Consider the following 20581-nt stretch of genomic DNA (forward strand, 5'->3'; position numbering starts at 1 on the left):
TGTCACAAAATGTTCCCTTCCCACAGAGGGGAAAAGATTCTTTTGGATGACAGAAATTTTCTTTACCCATCGCTTTTCAGCTGTAATGACTGAGTCTATATAACATATATTGAACATAATCAGAACCCTATCAAATAATGTGAAACCGAAGCATTGGCTGCTCACGCCTTGATCAGAACAGCAAGGATGAGGCAAGCTTGCAGGGCTATCAGAATGCAATTCAGCATTTCTGAACTCTCCTCTGACTTAAGAGAACAGCTTGGGATGACCACAGTGTAAATGAAAGATCGAAATCATCTCTGCTAAAGCCAGAAATCAAATCAAGTGTTGGCTTTTCCTGATTTTCAGGCATCTACTTCCCTTATGGAATACATCTCATGTAGACAGTAATCAACTATCCTTTCCATTGCAAACAGCTCAGCGGAACTAACGTTCTGCCTCTGGCACATATAGTGGTTGTTTTTCAATATAACTTTCAGGGTATGGGTTGTTGTTTTTTCTGTTTGGTACTGATAATGCTCTTCAACAAATACCTTAAAACCTGCGATAGTGATGCACGTAGATGTGACGCGGTTAAGAACTGAATGGTGCTATTACAAGAGTCAGTACAAGTGTAACCACTGGGTAGGCAAATTGGTACCACAGCACTGGTACTGCAGTGGGAAAATCACTTCCCGGTCATGAAGTGATTTTCCTTCACTTACTATTCTGAGGAAAAAATAAGAGGGAATAGAGAAAATGAACAAAATAGGGAAAATGAACAAAAGTGAACACAGCAGATATTTACATTTACTGAATCTCTCCAGAAGTCCATCTCATCAGAACAACTGGATAGTGTAAAACCTCATAGAGCTGTGTTGCTACGTCATGACTGAGAATGGGATGAGCCTAAACGAAGTTTCAAGAAATCCAGTGGAAACACAGGAAATAACCCCTTGTTGTGTTTTCTTTTTACACCACTGGTTAAGCACAACAAATTCCTCCCCCCCCCCTCCCCAGCTGTGTTCCTCGAGAGCACACAGTGCTTGACATGAATAGTAAAACCCTGAGACTTAGCTGTGCCATTCCAATAAAGACAGTGACCTCGCCGCCCATGCAGCACCCATGAAATATGGATGAGCGCCGCACTGGCAGGACGAGAGTAGCCGTATCTTTTGACTTTCATTTCTGTTCTGAATTTCCTTGAGGCCCCATGCAGAAATGAGACATGAATTGTGTATCCTTTATGTTAATGATTCTCAGGAATCCTTGTGCTACCGTTCAGGAGGCTGGCACCACATAACTCATTACGCTGACTTCAGCGAGCTAAGAGTGCTGCCATAGAAATCACACACACTTACACTTACAAATAATACAATTAGTTTAATCCATGTTGAGTAACTTATTGGGAAGAGCTCTTTCCTTCGCACAAACCCAATTCCCATCCTAATGAGTTTGCCCGACTTAATAATTTGAGCTTTTTTAAGTAAAGACCCAAATTTTCCATGGATTCTGCTTCTCCCACACCCAGATTAATGCAACAAATGCAATGAAAGGGTCTTCAATTTCTCAAGCTACTAAACAGATTAACTATCTGATAACTTGGCACATGCTTAGACAAAGACCTTTTGTAAGGCTTGCTTGTATTAGCCTTGGAAACCTGCCCGGATTTAGTACCCATAAAACCACAGGTAAATTCATCGGAAAATAACTGGAAAACTCAACCGAGGGAGGTGAAATCTTTGATTTTCCTTCACTTCATAGCCCCAAGAAAAACGAGGTTTTGTGAGGAAAAAGGGAAAAATGAACAGAAGTTAACACAGTGCTTTGCTGCAGAGTCACTGAGAGCAATGGGAAAGGTGTTGAATAGTATATAAAAAATTGAGAAATTCCATTAAATCTGACAATTTTGGAATAAAACAGGCATTTCTAAAGCTGATTCCCCCCCCCCCCCAATCCTTTGTCTAATTTTTGCTCATTAAATAAATATCATATAAAGATAATGCTAGATACCTTTAAAAGAATACTGGTTACCCTTGTGCCACCTCACAGGCAATTAAAAGATTCACAAAGAGGAATATATCCCCACCTAGTTTTACCTGTAACATCACCCTTTATTCTTTAAATCATCAAGAAAACCCCATTAATTCCTTCAGAAAAAGTCATAATTTTCTATTTGCACTGAGGACTTGGAAAAATGCATTATAAGGCATCAGGTGCTGGAGAGGGACTCTTCATCAGGGACTGCAGTGATAGGACAAGGGGTGATGGGTTCACACTGAAACAGGGGAAGTTCAGGTTAGATCTAAGGCAGAAGCTCTTCCCTGTGAGGGTGCTGAGGCGCTGGCACAGGGTGCCCAGAGAAGCTGTGGCTGCCCCATCCCTGGCAGTGTTCAAGGCCAGGTTGGACACAGGGGCTTGGAGCAACCTGCTCTGGTGTGAGGTGTCCCTGCCCATGGCAGGGGTTGGAGCTGGATGAGCTTTAAGGTCCCTTCCAACACAAACCGGTCTGGGATTCAATGATTCATTATGCCTTATTAATTTTGCTGATTCAAGGCTTTACATCTACTTGGCCTTCTGAAAGATTGACCCCAATTTCCAAATTGCATTGACTGATTCTAAGCAGAGATTAGATTTATACAACATTCAAGGATGAGCATGTTACTTGTAAAAGAATGAACCTTGAGGCCAGTAAATCACGCTAGAAACAAAACCTATCACTGCTAATACAACATAAATCTCTTCTTTTTACCACAATCCAACTTTATGAAAGTGCCTGTGGCTTTTATCATTGATAAAATGCTTGATAAAGCCTGCATAGTTAAGAAACATTTTCTAAATGGCTTGCTATGTAAAATGTTATTAGGTGTAACTAAACCAACAAACTAAAATATTCTTCTGCTTCACGTAGTACAGGATTTTATTGCTTTTGTTGCTAGAAATTATCTTCTTCTATTACCCCTAAGCAGGTTTGTTGGTTCCCTCATTAATGATGATACAGTGCAATGCATGTTTAGCATGATTTTGCTCTGTGGGTCAATCCAGAAGAACGAACAGTGTTTCAGTGGGCTGTAGCCTCAGCTGGGGACACAATTCATTTATCTGCTCTAGTCTTGCTATCATTTTCTTTTAAACAAACAGTATTTCAATGAGAGCTTGGTCAAACGACCATCGGCCAAAACGTAACGCTGATTCATGCACGGTACCTCCAGGAATCTGTTGGCAATTTAATACCATATAAAGTCTCTTTTGGTATGAGATGTACAGAAGTGTGTCTTCCGTCTTCCTGTCCTTAATCAAATATTGCTTGTTTATTCCAAAGGCACAGGGGATTTGAGTGGTAAAGGCGTTGTCTTTATACTTCCCTAAAGCAGCTGTACAGAATCATTTTGCCTGAATATTCATTATAGCCTTGGGCTAGATGGAACTTTTAATCCTAACCAGTCATTGCCAATGGGTGGATATACTAGAGGAAAAACAACTACTCACCTTTTTTTTTTCCCCCTAAATGCTCACGATAGGCTTAAGTACAACCATAACTGTAAGTCCTCAGAAATTAAAGCAGCAAGTTGTCTACTGATTGCATTTGGCACTGGTAATGAGATGAATCCCACGTCCTATCACCCCCAAGGCACATACATCCTTGCTTGTTTAAAAAGGAGTGTGAAGACGCTGAGCGTAGAGTAGGTCACCTCTCCTTGTATTTCATGGAAAGAAATAAAATCATGACGAGATTACCACAGAAATGTCTGACTGTGGGTTTCTGGAAGTCTTTATTGCACCCTGTTTTCAGTGCTCTTGCAGAATCCTCGTTTTTACACTATGCTGCTACTGCACGATCTTTACACTGTATCCACAACACCTCTCAGAGGCAGGGAAGTACTATTACAGCTGCTTAGTAAATGGGAAAGAGGAGAGGCAGACTGAGGTGCACCTCTTCAAACTCACCTTGCTTCGGTGCCCAGCTTTTACTAAGTACATACAGAAGAAACCTCAGAAGAGGTTTGGTAGAAGATTGCCCTTGATCCTTCAGAATACCTTAAACCGTGTGATACTTTCTACACGCACAAAAGAAATGTTCCTAATATTTGAATCTAATCAGTTTTTCAGAGTATCTGAATAATGCAACAGAGAGAAATACAACTGCTTTAGGGTCAAGAACATGCTTTTGTGAACTATGCAAACAGTCCGTGGGAAGCACAGATGTGTGAGTGAATGTACATATGCATGTGTGCATATATAAAGAATACAAATGTCAATCTGAAAGATGCCATAAAAATAAACCTGTGACAGAGTTTTCCCCAAGAACTTCAGAAGGAAGGTGCCCACTCAGTAGAGCAGCCGAGCTGATCCAGTCTAATTCATGCTACAGAATATGGACAATACCATGCAATCTTCAGTCCATCCCCTAATTACTATCACGGTGGCAGCTCTGTCTCACTAAGAACAAAGTAAGGATCTTTGCAGTTGCAGAAAGTATAGAAATACAACTCTTCTCAGATTGAATCCTGATTTTACATATATATATATGAATGATTTTACATATATATATGAAGGTTTTCTTACATAGGACTACAGCAGTTATTATGCTGGTGATTTGTGCAAGTCCATTCTCCTGACTAGCTGGAACAGAGAATGTTGCAAGATACATTAGGACCTTGCATGTGAAGTTCTTAAATCTCAGCTATCACTGACTACAATGACCTAAACAACAAAGATTCAGGAATTAGAACACTTGATTTAATGCAAGCGTAAGTCTCATCTTCCTCATAAATCCTTCATGGCCACAGAACTATCTCTTGCAACTGAACTTCATGGCTAAATCATGCACTATGTCAATGTGTTTGCAATTTTAAATGCTGCTTCTAAGTTACAGGACTTATCTTTATATTAATTGAATACAGATGAAGCTGACACGGAATTTGTTATATATGGTTAATAGGCAAGTGGCACCAAGAGTCCCTCATTGGTACGTTCTTCTGGTGACAGAACTTCTTTCTATACTGGCTCTTCAGGAAATATATCTTGTAGCCCTCTAACATCTATTAGCATTGGAGGGATCTCCAGTGAACTTCCTCACTCAGCACAGTAGATCCATTTTCCAAGCTCACATGGATAGCTGTGGGAAAAGGAGGGAGTGCTTTTGTCTTCAGGGAAGATGCAGCCTAAGAAAAACTTTCTAAGTGAGAATTTGCAAGCTCTGGCTTTTCAATTTCCTTCACATCCTACAATCACTTTACTCGTTCATTCAATAATCTACAGGGGAAGAGTTAAAACTGTTCTCAGTCAAATTGCTGTCTGAGCGCCCACGAAGGTTCAAATGCACCCTCATGTGAAAAACAAGAAAGAAGAACCTTCCTCCATCTGCAGATAACCTCCATACAACAGGACCATGCCACCCTTTCCTTGTGAATGTTACAGCAGCACTACCTGCCACAACCTGCACTTGCAGGAAGGGCTGGGGCACACTGGGGCAGTTTTGGAAAAGGAGGAATGATCATTTCTATAGATTCATCACTTAATCCACTCCAGCAGCTCAACATGTAGGTCTGGATCAGCATCTTTTACAGACATCCCACAGATGGGCTGAGCCTGGTAAGTTTTTAAGTTTTTATATGTGTCTATCACGTATTTCCCTTCCAGATCAAACGTGAATCCGAAATCCATGAGGAAATCAGAATTAAAAAAAAGAGAGAAAGTATGGAATTTCAGCTTTAAGCTTTGCAAATTAATGGCACAGAATCCACTAGGTTGGAAAAGACCTTCAGGCTCATCAAGTCCAACCTTTACCCCAGCATTGCCAAGTCCACCACTAACCCATGGCACTGAGAGCCTCGTCTGCTTTTAACATTCACCCTGTATTATTATTGATCTTTTCCACAGCTATGTTTTCTCCCTCCTCCTCCAAGACATCCAACATTGCCTTCATAAAACTCTCTCTCTCAAAACCTAGCCCAAATTTCAGCATTACCTAAATATAGAACTGCAGTCAATCACTAGAGCAGAAGAGAAACCGTTCCTGAACCTCATGGTTAATTTTACTGTCTTCTCGCACCCAGAAAAGGGCAGTTTGGGTTGTGCAGTTGTCCCATTTCAAACTTAATTAAAGCTAACAATTTGCTTAAATCCTGTCAAATGAAAGGAAGGATTTCCCAGGATAGAAGATGAGCAACTCTCTGCTTCCCATCCAGAGTGGAAAAAATGCTTCCTCATTTCTCAGGAAATTTGACAGCTTTTGGTTAACATCTATTGACCGCAGCTGTCAGAAAGAAAGAAATGAGGCAGTTTAACCTAAGGCAGGAATAACAGTTTTCACTGCTGTGTGTGAAACTATCTCTATATACTAGGATGAAATTAAGAAAATGGCTAAAAATCTTCAGAAGCCAGCTTGGTCAACCCCCCAAAACTGTAGCTGCTGGATGCGAGTTTGTATCCTTCTGGCTAGAATCTAGGATACAATGGGATGTGACACCAATGCCACAAAATAAAGCTTTGAGAGATGGCAGCACGTGAATTCAGGGCTCTTTTCTGGTCAACAGTATTGCCTTTTAGCATGAGACCCAAAGTATAAGAAGGTAGTGGAAGCCTTTACTACTAGCAGATTAAAAAGAACCCCCAAACCAAGCTAACAACAACTTCAAGATCTCATTGGACATCTTCAGTACAACAGGGCAGTAAAAACCTCTTCAGGATAAAAGTCCAGAGATGTCCCTAAATGGATGATTTCATCTCTTGTTGTGGGAGCATCAAAATGCTTTGCTTCAGTTCAGCTTTTATTCACTTGCACTTCGAAACAAAAGGTCTTTGCAATAAGAGGAGAGGTTGTAGGTTTGGTTGTTTTGGAGGTTTTTGTGGAAGAGTTCCTGAATCATCAGAGATTCGCATGAGAAGAATTAAGCCATGCCCACATAGCTACCATTCAGCTACACTACCATAGCAACAATATGTATTGTGACTTTTGCTCACCGGTTTAATTCAAGGATATACTTATTTGCCACTCTCTTAAGGGACTCTGAAATGCCCCTTTCTTCCACAGGACCTTTTAAAAGAAGTCTACCAGGTAACTGAAGACATTTATGTTATTTCTTTATATTAAAGTGTTCTCTTTAGAATAGGAAAAACCCTGTAATGTTTTTGAATGGAGGAGATTTCATAGAGCTCATATAAATGAGCGTGTACTATGAGTGAAAAAAGCTTAGTTTTTGCTTACAAGATACTGCAGATTAAAATGCAGAACTATGGCATGGAAAACTCCCATCAGCTCTTACAGACTACATTCGTTTTGGTAGACACCTTTCCCTCAGGCCCAACATGACCACTTGAAGACCATGCAAAGGCTTATATGCTCCTTACATTTATAAGAAGCAACGACTCCTCATTTCATAGAATCCCAGACTGGGCTGGGTTGGAAAGGTCCTTAAAATCATGCAGTTCCAACCCCTGCCACAGGCAGGGACACCTTCCGCTAGAGCAGGTCACTCCAAGCCCCTGTGTCCAACTTGGGCTTGAGCACTGCCAGGGATGGGGCAGCCACAGCTTCCTTGGGCAGCCTGGAAGATGTTTTGGGGAAAACCAGCAAAGTAAGAGCCTAGAGATTTGATTCAACTCTTTTCTCTGTGGTTCAGTTAGAAGAACTACAACCTCTGCCATCTAAGCTCCACTCTTGAATGCTAGGGCTTCATTATGGTAAAGTAAAAGCAGCAAGCATGGTGTCATCATTTGATTAGCTACTCTTCAGAGCGGTCACTGCAAGTTCCACCTGGGGACCCTAACTGGAATTCTCCCTTTTTTCCCAGTGATACCAGTGTGTCATTGGGTTCAGATTTTGGTCATGGCTGAGTTGAGAAGTCACAGCTCTGAGCTCCTGTCTATACTGGGAGAGATAGCAGCACTTAAGCAAGCAAAGCCAACATGAGACTATGATACTGCTTCTAGAAAACTGGAATAAAATAACCAAACCAAACCAAAACCCCTAAACCTGGTACATCTAAAACAAATTAGAACTTCAAATTGAATAGTGTTTAACCAAAGAAACCTTAAAAGACTTATTAAAGGTTTTGACAACATCAGAATTTCAACAGATTTCAGTTTTAGCAGATCCCCATCTCCCTCTTTTTTCTTACTCCCTTTGGTATCACAATCACTATTTCTCCCTTCTCCAGTTCTACAATTAGAACCTTGGAAAGATGTTCAAAGCATTTGAGAAATAGCCTTTGATCACTTCACCCTCTTCCAAATGACAAAATGGGAACAAGTTGCTACAGCATTTCCTTACTGCAGTACACTGCTGGAGCCGCAGAAATGTCCCAATAACAGGACGTTCAACCAACCAACCAACCCAAACCCCCACTTCAAAGCTTTTTAACATATCTTGTCTACCAATATTAACACAGGTCAACATCCCAACTCAAGAATGCATTTATCAAAGTGCTGTGTGGGAGATACCTTATTAGCAGCCCAGCACTCCTACACCCCTGCTTGGATAATGTGGTACCTAACAGCTTGAATGATCACCAACATGAAGACAAGGTCAAAAACGAGCTTGAGAGTTTTGATTTTTGACCAGGAGACAAAAGTACCAAACACAGATTTGTGCTGGGGGTTACAGAAACAATGAGAAGGAAGTTGAGATCCAAGTGAGGATGGAGGAGCTCGTGGCTGTCTTTATTCAGCTTTGCAACTCCTCCCTTTTCAGCTCGCATAAAAGCTTTTTGTATTCTCAGCACTAAAACCAATGGAATTTGTTTTGGAGACACAACGGTTATCCTTATTTCAAATGTTTGGGGTTTGTTTGGGGTATTGGTTGGTTGGTTTGCATTGTTTGCTTCTGCACTTTTCAATTTCAAATGTTAATCAAAGCAACCAGAAGGAACATAAGTGTCGGAAAACTTCCTACTTTGAAAATTAACTATAATGCTTTTAAATTGTTATAGTTCCCTTATATGACAGGGAAAGCTCTCTGTGCTTCATTGAGATAGGTCAGTTCAAACTGGAGCAATCACTGTTTACAGCTATTGATTTTAGTGCAACGTTAGAGTCAGATACGACCCCTGTTTTCTTTGCTTATGACAATAAAGGTTAATAATAGCTGTCCTGAAAGGGTGAAGCACAGACTGACAGTTCAAATTATCAAATTACTTGTTCTGATACCAACTAGGCCTAAACATTCCAAGAAACTACACACTTCCATTTTATAAGCTTCTTGGAGTGACGAAACGGAAAGATTTCATTATCAGCAGCACTGGGGGATGTAAAGTGTTGACTAACACAAAAGCCTTTTTACCCCTGACAGAACAAAATGTTTCATCTTGGTTGTTTCCGGCCAACCAAAAGCAGGTTTCTCATATCACTGTAAAAAAGTGGTACACAACCTGATGAAACAATATTACAGCTCTTCAGTTCATGCAGAGGTTACCTGCTAGAAGGCAAAAAGGTTCGGTTTGGTTTACATCGGACATGAAGTATTTTAAAGGGAAGGACAGAACTGGAATCTGAGTGCTGCAGCAGTGGTCAGGTAGGGCACAAGAATCTCACAGTCCTTTCCTATAATAGAGAGGCAGAAAATACCAAATAATTGAGGAAAACCATAACCCTTTGAAAACACCAAAGCGAGGAACGTAGAACTTGTGCTTTGAGAGGGATTTCCCACTTAGTTTTACAATGATCATGTGGGCCTGTATTCAGATCTGTTCTGCTGCAAAGAGCAACCTCCCAGTGCACTGACTTTTACTAGGAGGTAAAGTTTCAAGTATGAGTCTAACCCTGAAAATCCTCACGTAGGCAGTGAAGGGGCCAGTTAACACACTGTTAATTAACTATAGCAAATGGTGGCATAAAACTGAAACCATAGCAAGGAAAAGCTCTTAATGTGCACTGCACAGTTAACTTTTATTGTGCACCAGGATGAACCAGCTTAAAATCTTTTCTTTTACCTGCACAGAGATACTTGCTGTTGATCATTTCCCTTCCAATAAATCCTGTTTAGCAGACATCATCAGAATGAACAACCGCAATACCACCTCCTTATGCTGCAGCCACATACCCAAAGGCAAAGCAGGCCATGGAATCTGAACCTTTAGCCAAAACATGCAATCATCTAGAGCACAGAAATTTGCTTGCCTGAGTTTTCTATGGCCCTTTTCTGAAAGCTTCTCCAAGTATTAATACAACTGCAAGAAAAGTACAGGTTGCCATCTGGTCTTAAAAGAAATCAGTTTTCTTTCTTTCTGGCTCTCTCTGGCTCCCTACTGCATCCAGCTCAAATCTTCCTGCTTCCTTTCGAAACAATGGCAGGTCCCTGACACAGGCTAAACTGATACCTGCCATCCATAATGTGAATTCCAGCTGAAATGCTTCCATCCATACCACCACAACCATACCACACCACTAAAATGTTTCAGCAAGTCGACAGTTACTGTCCTATTTATAATCTCCTTTTCTTTTCCATTTGGTCTTTTGAGCAATTCAATTAAAAACCCTTCAAAGCAGTAACAGTGGATTAAATGCTGTCAAAGCGCAATATAAAATCACAGAACATTGTTCTGATGATGAATTTATTAAACTTTGCATCTTAATTCATTTCTTCTCGAGTGCAGGAAAAACACAATTCTTAAGACAAAATACCAATTAACTGTCATAGCTCATTGTTAAGTATTGTCTCCCTTTTCATGCTACACAAAATAGACTCCATGAGCACACAAAGGATGTAAGGAACTAAAGACATGGAGGAAATCCATTGAAATCATGACATTCCATCACACCTGAAACCTGTGTGGGCAACAAAAAAGGGAATGAAGCCTCAGGTACTGGAGGGAGTGAGTGCTGGAGTCACCACGTAGTCAGCAAGCTGCTTCTGTGCAGATTGCCAGTGAAACAGCTCATGAGTCAATCGTAACTTTGAAAAGCCTCAGCAAAGGGTTGACTTTATGAGGAGGGTTTTAAAGAAGGAGTTAGTGGAGAGAGAAAGGGAAGAGACACGTATGAAACCAGGGGAGGTGAATAACAAATCCAAAGAGGTTAAAGCAACAAAACTGAACTAAGATAAAGGAGGATGTGTGGCCATGATCAGCGCGGGAGCCAGGAAGATAAGCCCACAAAACACATACCCTGGCCTGAGAAAAAGCATGCTTGGTTCTACATTTGCAGGGGTTGGAGAAGGCAATCAGCAGCATCCCTTCTCCCCGAACATCCCAGATAAACACCCCTCACAGCACAGCACATCTGCGCACATGCAGAGTAACACCATCACCACCCGAACGAATGAATCCCTGTTTCTGAGGAGTCTGTGCACTGTGATAGGATTTCCTGCATCTGCCTGAGCTTTTCTCTCAGCTGGGCTATTACAGTTCATATCCCTCAGGTTGGGGGGAGACAACTTCTCTCCCCTGCCCACCTGCCCAAAATTCAGCATCTTTGACAGAGTTTCAACTCCCCGAAACACGACTGGAAGAGATCATTGGGTTGAAACATGCCCCGAAGAAGAGAGGGCACTGACAGACAGAGAGACGATGAGATCAGCTGGGATTTACTTCTTTAAGATCCCAGCTTTAGATCTTCCTTAAGATCCCAAGGGTGACATTGGCCAATGAAAGGGAACAACAGGATACATAAACCCTGAAACTCCACCAGGAACAGGAACACAAACCTCACTTGGATGCTCCTAGTTCGTGCTGGATTTTGGGGAGTAGCTGCTGCCATAGCACAGTGCAACACCACCCTGCTGTATTTTGCATTAATTTGTTGCAGTAACCAATACAAAAGAAGGAGAACTAATACAGCCTGCAGGACTCAATGAATTATACTTAACCAGCATACTATTGTAGGCTGATAGTAGAATGCCACATGAACACAGATATAATCGAATTCTGGTTGGGGCATCATTTGTTTAGAATACTTCCAGCTCCTTGCTGGCAGAGCAACAGTGAATTAGCATGCTATGCTGTGCACTTCAATTAAAAACCAGCCTCATCTTTCCTATTTCCAAGGTACAGCAGAGCAAATCTAATTGTGCCACGCAGCCAGCTCTCGTCTGTGCAGAGTAACCAGGGCTTTGGGGTTTTTTTTGCTTTCTGTTTTGGACAGATTTGTCTTCTGCTGAATGAGGCATTGTGGGCTTTTATGAAACTTGCCTCCTAATTGCAGGCAATAAACACAGCCAGCAGCAGAGGCTGCAGCAGCTACACTTGAAGGCAAATGAAAATAAAGGTAAGAAAATAACCACAAAACAAATTCATTTGATGAATTATCTGAATACTTAAACCCCCAGGACCTGGATTTCAATGCTCACAAGAGATACATGCCTGCCTCCTTCAACAGAAACAAACAAAACCCCAAACAATCCCCCAAACCTATAGCTTAAATGCTGAGATAGGTGAGATTTTCCCCTATTTTAGAGGTTAGGAGATACAACTAATTAATGAGAAATATTTATAAGCCAGGATGTTATTAACTTTACAACTATTTGCTTATAGCATGAAAAAATCTCTGTTCTTGCACTTGGGCCGAGATCTCCCTGTCATACTGCTTTTCTCACCCCAAGTGAACAGCTGAGTTCTTGTGTTTGCTTTTATCCACTCCTCATTTCCTATCCCCGGTACAAATAATGCAGTACCTTTGGATGGGAACGGAGCAGGGTGAATCCACACAAACACAGAAGTATCTGAATGGACCAAGCTCCCTCACCGAGTGGGACTAACACCAACACAGGTTGAGGTTGGCCATGGCTTTGCTGCCTCAGCCCTGAAAACTGGAGTTTGAGAGTACACAGCCCTACTAGACAATGTGTTCCTGTACTGCATAACCTTGGTGAATGCTTTGCTTGGTGCCCAGTCTGAAACATCCATCCTGCTAATCTGTGGCCATTGCCCTGTGCTGCATCATCTGACACTACAGAGAATCATCTTTCCCTCTTCGTAGCTACTCCTCCAGCACCTTTGTTACTACCTTCCAAGCAACTTTAGGCTGCTCTTTTCTTCCCTCTGCTGTTTTTCACTCCCCATTATGCCAAGGAAATTCACTTCGGATATAACTCATCCCAGTCGGTCTTATTGTAATGATTCTAGTTGACACTTACTAGACCTGAACAAGAAAGAGTAACACAACATATAGCAGGAATGTAAAATAAACCCCAGATCAACACCTTGATTCAACCATTCATCCCTACCAGAGCAGCTGCAGAGACATGTTGGCTTTCGGACCAAAATCAAAGAGCCAAACACTGAGATTTGTTGATTTCACATCACAGTAATGGTTCTGAATACTTAATGCCACTTTTTAGAAGGATAAGTAAAAACAAAACAAACTAAACCCCATTTTTGCATGGTTTCCAGTGAAGAGACAAAAAATGCCCCATAAATCCACCCCCAGAAGTTAGACACTGAAATGTGAGTGCTACCATCTCCAATGCTTCACTTGATTTCTTATTGTCATAATTTGATGCCATAATTGCTACAGTAATGAACTATATTGGGAAAGTGATACTGTCATTTCTTAATGATCTGCTGTTGGCTTTATGTTTCCCATGAAATGTTTGGTACACTTATGTTATCTGAGTCAAAGAAAACCTGTGAATTAGTGCTGTTAAACCTCATCATGGAAACTGCATTACGATTTTTAATGATAACCCACTTTTATACAACTGCAGATTGTTATGAAGTATTATAAACCTTAACTTTATTACCATTAATCAGAATTAGTAAATATAATTGACATTTTATACAGAACCAGCTTTAAGTAACTTACTGGCAACAATACAGATGCCTCTTAATATTACCCTCTGGCTAGCTATGCTGTTTGGGCGCCACAGTGTCTGCACTAATGACTTAGAATTGAAACCAAATAAAAGCTGAGCACTGTAGTGAGTATAAAACAAACAGCCGTGCTTGGAACAAATTCTTTCATATACATATATAGAGAGGATATATACAGAATCCTTAAAATATACAGTAAGTATAAAACAGTGGAAGTGTTCGAGACGAGAGAATAAAACAGGAGAGAGAAAAACCCAATCTGATGTTCCCAGATTTCTATAATTCCCCTTAGGCACACCATAGGGATTGAAATGAGGAGAAAAAGTAGACAGTGTAATTAACCTTTCTTTCCTTTTTTCTAAAGAACAACAACCAAAAAGGCAGAACATTTTAGCCATTATCAATGGTAGAAATCCACACGCGGTTTTTCTGCCCTTATTTTTCATCTCACCCATTTCTGTAGTTTCCTGAGGATTTGCTGTGCTTCAGCATGAAAAGGGACCTAATCCTTACAGAAATTTCCTAGGAAGATGTGGATTATATTATCAAAAAGGTTTAAGAAAACCTATTTCACTGTACAAACAGGAAAGCTGCTCTGTCTTTCAAAGCCTCATGCCCTGACTTCTAGATAACAAGTGCTGGGTTTATCCCAGGGCATATCTGACCCCTCTCTTCCCCACATCACCTACATATGACCTGTCTGACTTCGGCTATGGAAAAGCCCCCCAAAATGAGGAGTAGAGCCAAAATGATTCCTAGCACTTTCCTATTTTATGATGGGGTTTCCAGAGACCACCAGATGTGGAAGCCCTCTAAAGAGCTCCTGATAAATCTCATCAAACCTGGTTATTTTATCCAGTTTACCCTCACTCTTTGCTTCAATAGACCACATTTAAAGCAACTATAATTGAATTTTAGCCAACTCTGAGGAAGATCCCTAGGATCTGGCCCTCTAAAGAGGGCTTGTTTTATTCAGTTATTTGTCTAAAGCACATTTTCTTTCTATTTTGGTGAGACAGTAAAGCAAACACGAGAACATACTTTAGCAAGAGTCGTAGATATTAAACATTCAAAAGAATATCCATATTGTATGGGAGAGAGATTTTATTATTATACAAACATATATGTATATATAATGTAATCTTCTTCTTGCTTTATGGATCTGATCTCCTCCACAGAGAGTCACAAATCCACACGATAGCCCTGAGTGCTGAGAGTTTGCATTTGGTTCTCTCTGATTTTACAATAGCTGAAAGATATGTAAAAACTCATGTAGCCAGACAGCTCCCTACTGACTACACATCTAAGCAACTTCACATGCATATATTATTCCAACCAGTGAGAGCTGGAAATAACATATGCCTAAAGAAGAAAAAAGAAATAGGATGCTTGAAAGGAGCCTGTTTCAGCTTCTGTGCAAAACCTTCAGGGTTCTCCCTGACCAAACTGCACCCCGCATGCTGCCAGCTCAGGTGGGGACAACCCAAACTCCTGAGAGATGCTCTGCAGAGTGAAGGGTGGGAACTGCTTCCTAAGCTTATCAAAAAGGCTACTGGAGCTCTTTGTGGTTGAATGCAATTCAGGGTAAAGGATTAGTAACAACTATTAACATTTTGCTGGTGTGGTTCTGGAGGGTTGACATCATTCTCTCCCATTTTTAACCGTAACTTTGGTAAATGACCAATTCCAGCTCCTATTGCATCCCTCCTAAAAGCTGTAGGAAGTTAATGGTTTAGTTCTCCACCCACACCTCAGTTCTTAAATGTTGTGGTTTAACTGAGGAAGTGAGGATGAAGTAAGATGTCTACAAGCCCCCACCAGGTTATGGTTAACCGTGACCCTAGCAGGGGCTCAGCTGAATAGCATGTGTCCAGTTCAGCTCTTGCAATCATGATTCCCACTCTGCATCTCCCTCTACTTCTTTTTCCCCCTCTGCTCAAAATAAAGGAAGATGAAAAATCAAACAGGCTTCAGGCTTGTGAAACCTGGATAGTCAAACCCTAGAAAACCTCTCCCGGTAGGCTGTGAACCAAGGCTTTTCAGACTTCCAAGTTCACCACATTTGGGCATGTTTTAAAGCCAAAACAAACTTCAAACCATGAACAAAACGTGAAAATCCGAGAGTTTCACAAAGAAATTAGTGTAAGAACTGCCTTTTGTGCACGTTTATCTTCTTTTCAGGGGCAAAACAACGCACATTCTCCCCACTGAAGTCATGGGATGTATCTGCATCAGAATTCTACACAGCAGAGGTATCAGGCATGAATAATTCCAACCTAAATTCTATCAAATCTATAGGTTGCAGAACACAGGCTCTCAGAAGAGAAGATGTTAAAACTGTAGGTGGCACTACCAGAATGTCTGCCCTGTTCTGCGATTCTACAACGCAGTGAGGTTTGTGCGCTGAAACTGCGAACTGAAATGTGTTTATCTCTCATGTCCTTCAAAATCATTATTGGTATACGCAGTACTTACTGGCTTGTGATCTGAAAGATATCTACAGGGCACTGAAATGGAACCCAACAAATTCAGTCCGAGAGCTTTTGGGAAAGTCTTTGTTTTCATCTTGTTCCTTGTCAAATACATAATGCATTTTTGTTCTCAGCAAAACCAAGCGTTTTGTATATTCTCAGCTTCTCCTTTTTTTTCTGCTTTCAGCACTAAATATTTAAACACATTCAACCTACAAAATCTCCAGCTCGTAATCTCCTGCTTGTGTCTTCCCCCGGAGGTGTAACCAGCAATGTGCTAGTGCAGGATGGCTGAAGAGACATGAAAGAGATTGCGGTTACAGTCCTACCTGCCCACAGGCCAGGCCCATGCCTCTCTCCCCCATACCATGAGGACATGATAAATTTAACTCCAGTGCATCTGCGCCAGCAACCTATGAAACATGCAAAAGGAGAACAAACACAGAATTAACTCCCAGTAATGTATCTTTTCCTGCAGCATTTACTATTCGTGTGGTATAGATTTCTCTCGACTGGATGTATTGTTTGTTGCAGAGAGAAAGCCTGAACAAGAAATGGTACAAAAATGGACATCACAAAGAAAATTAAAGTAAAAAAAAAAAAAACAAACAACGAAAAAGAGACAAGGAGATGGTTCTGGAAAATGATACCAAATGAAATGTAATTACAGGGCCTTGGGCAGCACTGACAGTGAGGCTGGGGAGTGAGCGTTACGCAGGTGCTCCTGTGCTCTCAAGACCTGTGACTCAGTAGTACATTTCTCCTTTCTCAGTTAATGAATTTTAGTCTCTTAATTTCCTGCAGGCGCCCGTAGCGTGCCATAGCTTTTGGCATGAAGTATTTTTGTTTCTGAAGTCAAACAAGAGAGTATAGCATTATGCTGTAGTATTACATTAGAGTATTTTTACTACCGTATAGTAAAAAGTCCATCCAAACATATGATTCATGCTAATTTCTGTTCAGCACCCTCTATCTGTTACAATCGCAAGGACGAGGGGTCCAAAGACAGCACAAAAACACACTCCTCTTCCTCCCTGTTAAACTGCTCCAGCCTAAGATGAGGATCCCCCGTTGCCTTCCACATGGCTGTAACTAGCATTTTGTGTTTTGCATTTGCATTTTGGTTCTTGCTTATTGAACTGGAGTAACTTTGCCTGCTGTGTGGCCATGGTTCAGCAGCTTCCTGAGTGCGTGAGCAGGGCAGAAGCCATCCATCACCTTCAGGAATGCTCCACATCCTGGCCAGCTCTGCAAGACGGTGCTGTCGGCCTCTGTGACAAGCTGACCTTTTGTATGAATAGGTCGTCCTCCTGCTGAGAGGCTCTGCGGTACCTTCTGGGGTTGCTGTTCTTTGGAAAGCCACAAATCAAACCTACCTCCTAGGTAGGATCCTATGCATGCGATTAAATATCACTGCTCCGAGCAGAGCATCCCAAACAAGTGTGCTGCTCTCCACAGAGCAAAGACTAACAACTACTTTGCTGAAGAAAGTTCTATTGCATAGGTTACACGCTATGGAGTGCATTTAAATAACTACTTATTTTCTAAAGAGGCAACATAAATACAAAGCCAGATTGGAAATCTCTGTCTTCAAGTTGGATAGCGGTACCTCTGCATTCAAACCAGAGAAGTACATGGCACAATAAAGCCATTCATCTTAGTCAGGTTAAAAGCGGTACTGCTCCTGTCAAGCACCAATTCCACAAAAGATTTCATGGTCAATTAAGTAAATACAGGTATAAAATGGACTAGTGCTGAAGATCACCAAGCTAATTACTGATAATGTTTCATTTTGCTTCCCTAAGTCCCCAAAGTGATTTTTTTCCCCTCATCAGTTTAAAATGCCCAAAGAAAATAGAGTCTTCCCACATCACCACAGAAGGGCTTAGGACACTGTGAAGAAAGGAATAACGATGCCCAAACATGCACATTCATATGAAAACACAGACTCAAAATACCCACACCCGTACCTACACACGTATTAAATAAAAACAACTCCATAACTTAGAAAACATTAAAAGCTAAAGCTGGAATAATGATAAAAGAATCTTTGTCTTTGCTTAAATTTGTTAAAACCTTTCTTTATTCATCTGAAACTGCGCTTTGTATTTCCTCTAGACACTTCATGTGGGAAAGAATCCCCATTTTGAAACAACAACCTGGCATTACATTCAGAAATAGACACCTTTCTGAATGAAATTATCGCAGTCTTAATCAACTATTTCTTAGACTATTCCCTACGGACACAGGGACATGTTTTTAAATAGGTTTTTGCCTTCAAATTGAATTGAAATTTCAGGGGCATAGTCTGTTTGCATTTGTGTAAGATTGGATTTATATTATAGGATGCCTGCTGACTGCTATTACATATGCTGGCTTTCTCTCCTATCATTTTTGAAAGTCTATATTAAAACTAGAATAGCATTAAATGAGCCTTTTATACTTTAAATATTCAAGAGTTTTATATTCAGGGTTTCTTCTGGCGCTGTCAACCTCCTGTGCCCGTAGGCAAGGTAAGATCAAGTTTGGCTCTCAAAGGTAGAATTAAATTTTATCAGGGCATCCGTCATAATATACAGCTGGCTTAAAATGCAAATAAAAAGTACATAGATTCAAAGACTAAAGGCTTTGCAGGTACTGCTTCAAAATCCAAGGGACCATTTCTCTGTAACAAGTTGCCTTTATATTTACATTTCCATCGCTTTAATGAAAGCACAGAAGAAACAAATGAGAACGGACACGCTTTAAATGCTCCTTTTTCACTTGGAGCCTTTTTTCTGTCAAGAAATTCCTTAAATTCCTTATTGCAGCTCTTGGTTTTAAGGGAAATAAAAAGAAAAGACGCAGGCACACATTTAGGAAACCATTACCTGAGCCATTTTTGAAAGTTCAGTCCAGTCCTCCTTGCTATAGCTGCACATGATACTGGCAATCAGGATCTGAAAAGAAGATATAGGCAATCATTTTAAGCCATGTTACCGTTGTAATCTAGTACTTTACTGTGACTCCAGATATTAACTACCCCTACCTGCATACACGAACTGTATGTATAGTGAAATACAGCTGTATAATTCACTAGGGATGAGAAATAGCATATAAAATCATCTGGTTTATTGCTGGTTTTTAAGCCATTAAGGAAAACCAGCGGGTCTAGTCAGACACATGGAGAACTTTGCATTCTTTGTCATGTTTGAAGGGAGAACAAGGGCTGTCCTAGACACAGAGCCCACAGAATGCCGAAATTTCATGTTTCTGAGGTCAATGGAATGAAGTTTTTCACTATTTCTACAATGCCAGAAGTACCTGAGGCTCTTAGAGGCAGGCAGGACACAGTTGCAAGCGCTCGCAGCCTGATGTGGCAGCGTACAAATGTCATATCCCGTGTGACTTCAGGAAGCTAGGACACAGCAAAACCAGCCCCCTGGAATGTCATCTGTGCAAGTGAAGGACAGTGATGTTGTAGGATGTGGGGGAAATCTGGGAGGACTGGTAGAGTGGCAGAGGGAAATTCCAGCTTTTATTTTTCCATAGCACGCGTTCCATTTCCTGTGTGTGGTCCCACTTTCTCAAGAGCTGTTTCCGTGTATTGCCTTTCTCCTCACTGCAGTGAGCATCTCTGAAGTCCAGGTTCTGCCTCAGATATCTTCACTGAGGTACAGGGTTTTAGGTAAAATAAGTTCTAATAGTATTTATCTGGGAGAGCAGCAAGACACACAGCTTTCCAGTTTCATACAGTGCTATTCACTGTTAAACCAATATTAGCTACTCCTCCGGTCAATGTCCAGTTCAATGCCAATCCGAGTGAAGACTAAACAAAATCACATGAAAAGTATGAAGGTTTCACATGTAAGCCTGATTCACAGGCAGGATGAAACTCCGCCTTAATCTTTTCCCTTTCCAAACATGTTTTACTGTTGGCATTAATAGCTGGGATGAGCTTAATCTGTCACTCCCAGGCAGTGCAACACTTCTTTTGATCTTTCCCATAATGCTGTAAACTCCTGAACTATACCCATAACAAGAGCTGGATATTCAAGATCTTTAGATGGGAGGTTTTACAGTATAAAGAGGCAGGCAGCTATGGAGACAATGGGATGTGGTGAAGTTACAATCTATTAATTTAAAATTACAATCCTGCTTTTCATCATCGTTATTTCCATTGTTTCCATTGCTTTGCTCTGATAAATCTCTACCTATCAGTCTACCACCCACCTACTTGCACACTACCCACCCATCCACCCTCCTGGCTGAAGTTTGCAAGGTGGGAGTCTATGGAGAGAAGGAAAGCAATTGATGAAGTGTCTGCCTTGCCTGTAGGTGCCTATTTGTGTGCAGACCAAACTTCTCATTACATGCACACAACCATTACTGGCCATGCTTTTA

General features: G+C 41.0%; 1 protein-coding gene across 3 annotated transcripts in view; it reads right to left on the reverse strand.

Moving 5' to 3' along the window:
• DPYD (dihydropyrimidine dehydrogenase) overlaps positions 1 to 20581 on the reverse strand; it is a 353065-nt gene that overhangs the window by 89858 nt on the left and 242626 nt on the right. For all 3 annotated transcript variants that reach the window (XM_065675625.1, XM_065675624.1, XM_065675626.1), the window contains 2 exons: positions 19069 to 19137; positions 16528 to 16611 (listed from right to left, as the gene is read on the reverse strand). In XM_065675625.1, coding sequence (XP_065531697.1) covers positions 16528 to 16611; positions 19069 to 19137 — 153 coding nt within the window. The remainder of the gene's footprint in view (positions 1 to 16527; positions 16612 to 19068; positions 19138 to 20581) is intronic.

Source organism: Lathamus discolor, chromosome 3, assembly GCF_037157495.1.
Source record: "Lathamus discolor isolate bLatDis1 chromosome 3, bLatDis1.hap1, whole genome shotgun sequence".
In the NCBI taxonomy this organism is placed as follows: domain Eukaryota; kingdom Metazoa; phylum Chordata; class Aves; order Psittaciformes; family Psittacidae; genus Lathamus; species Lathamus discolor.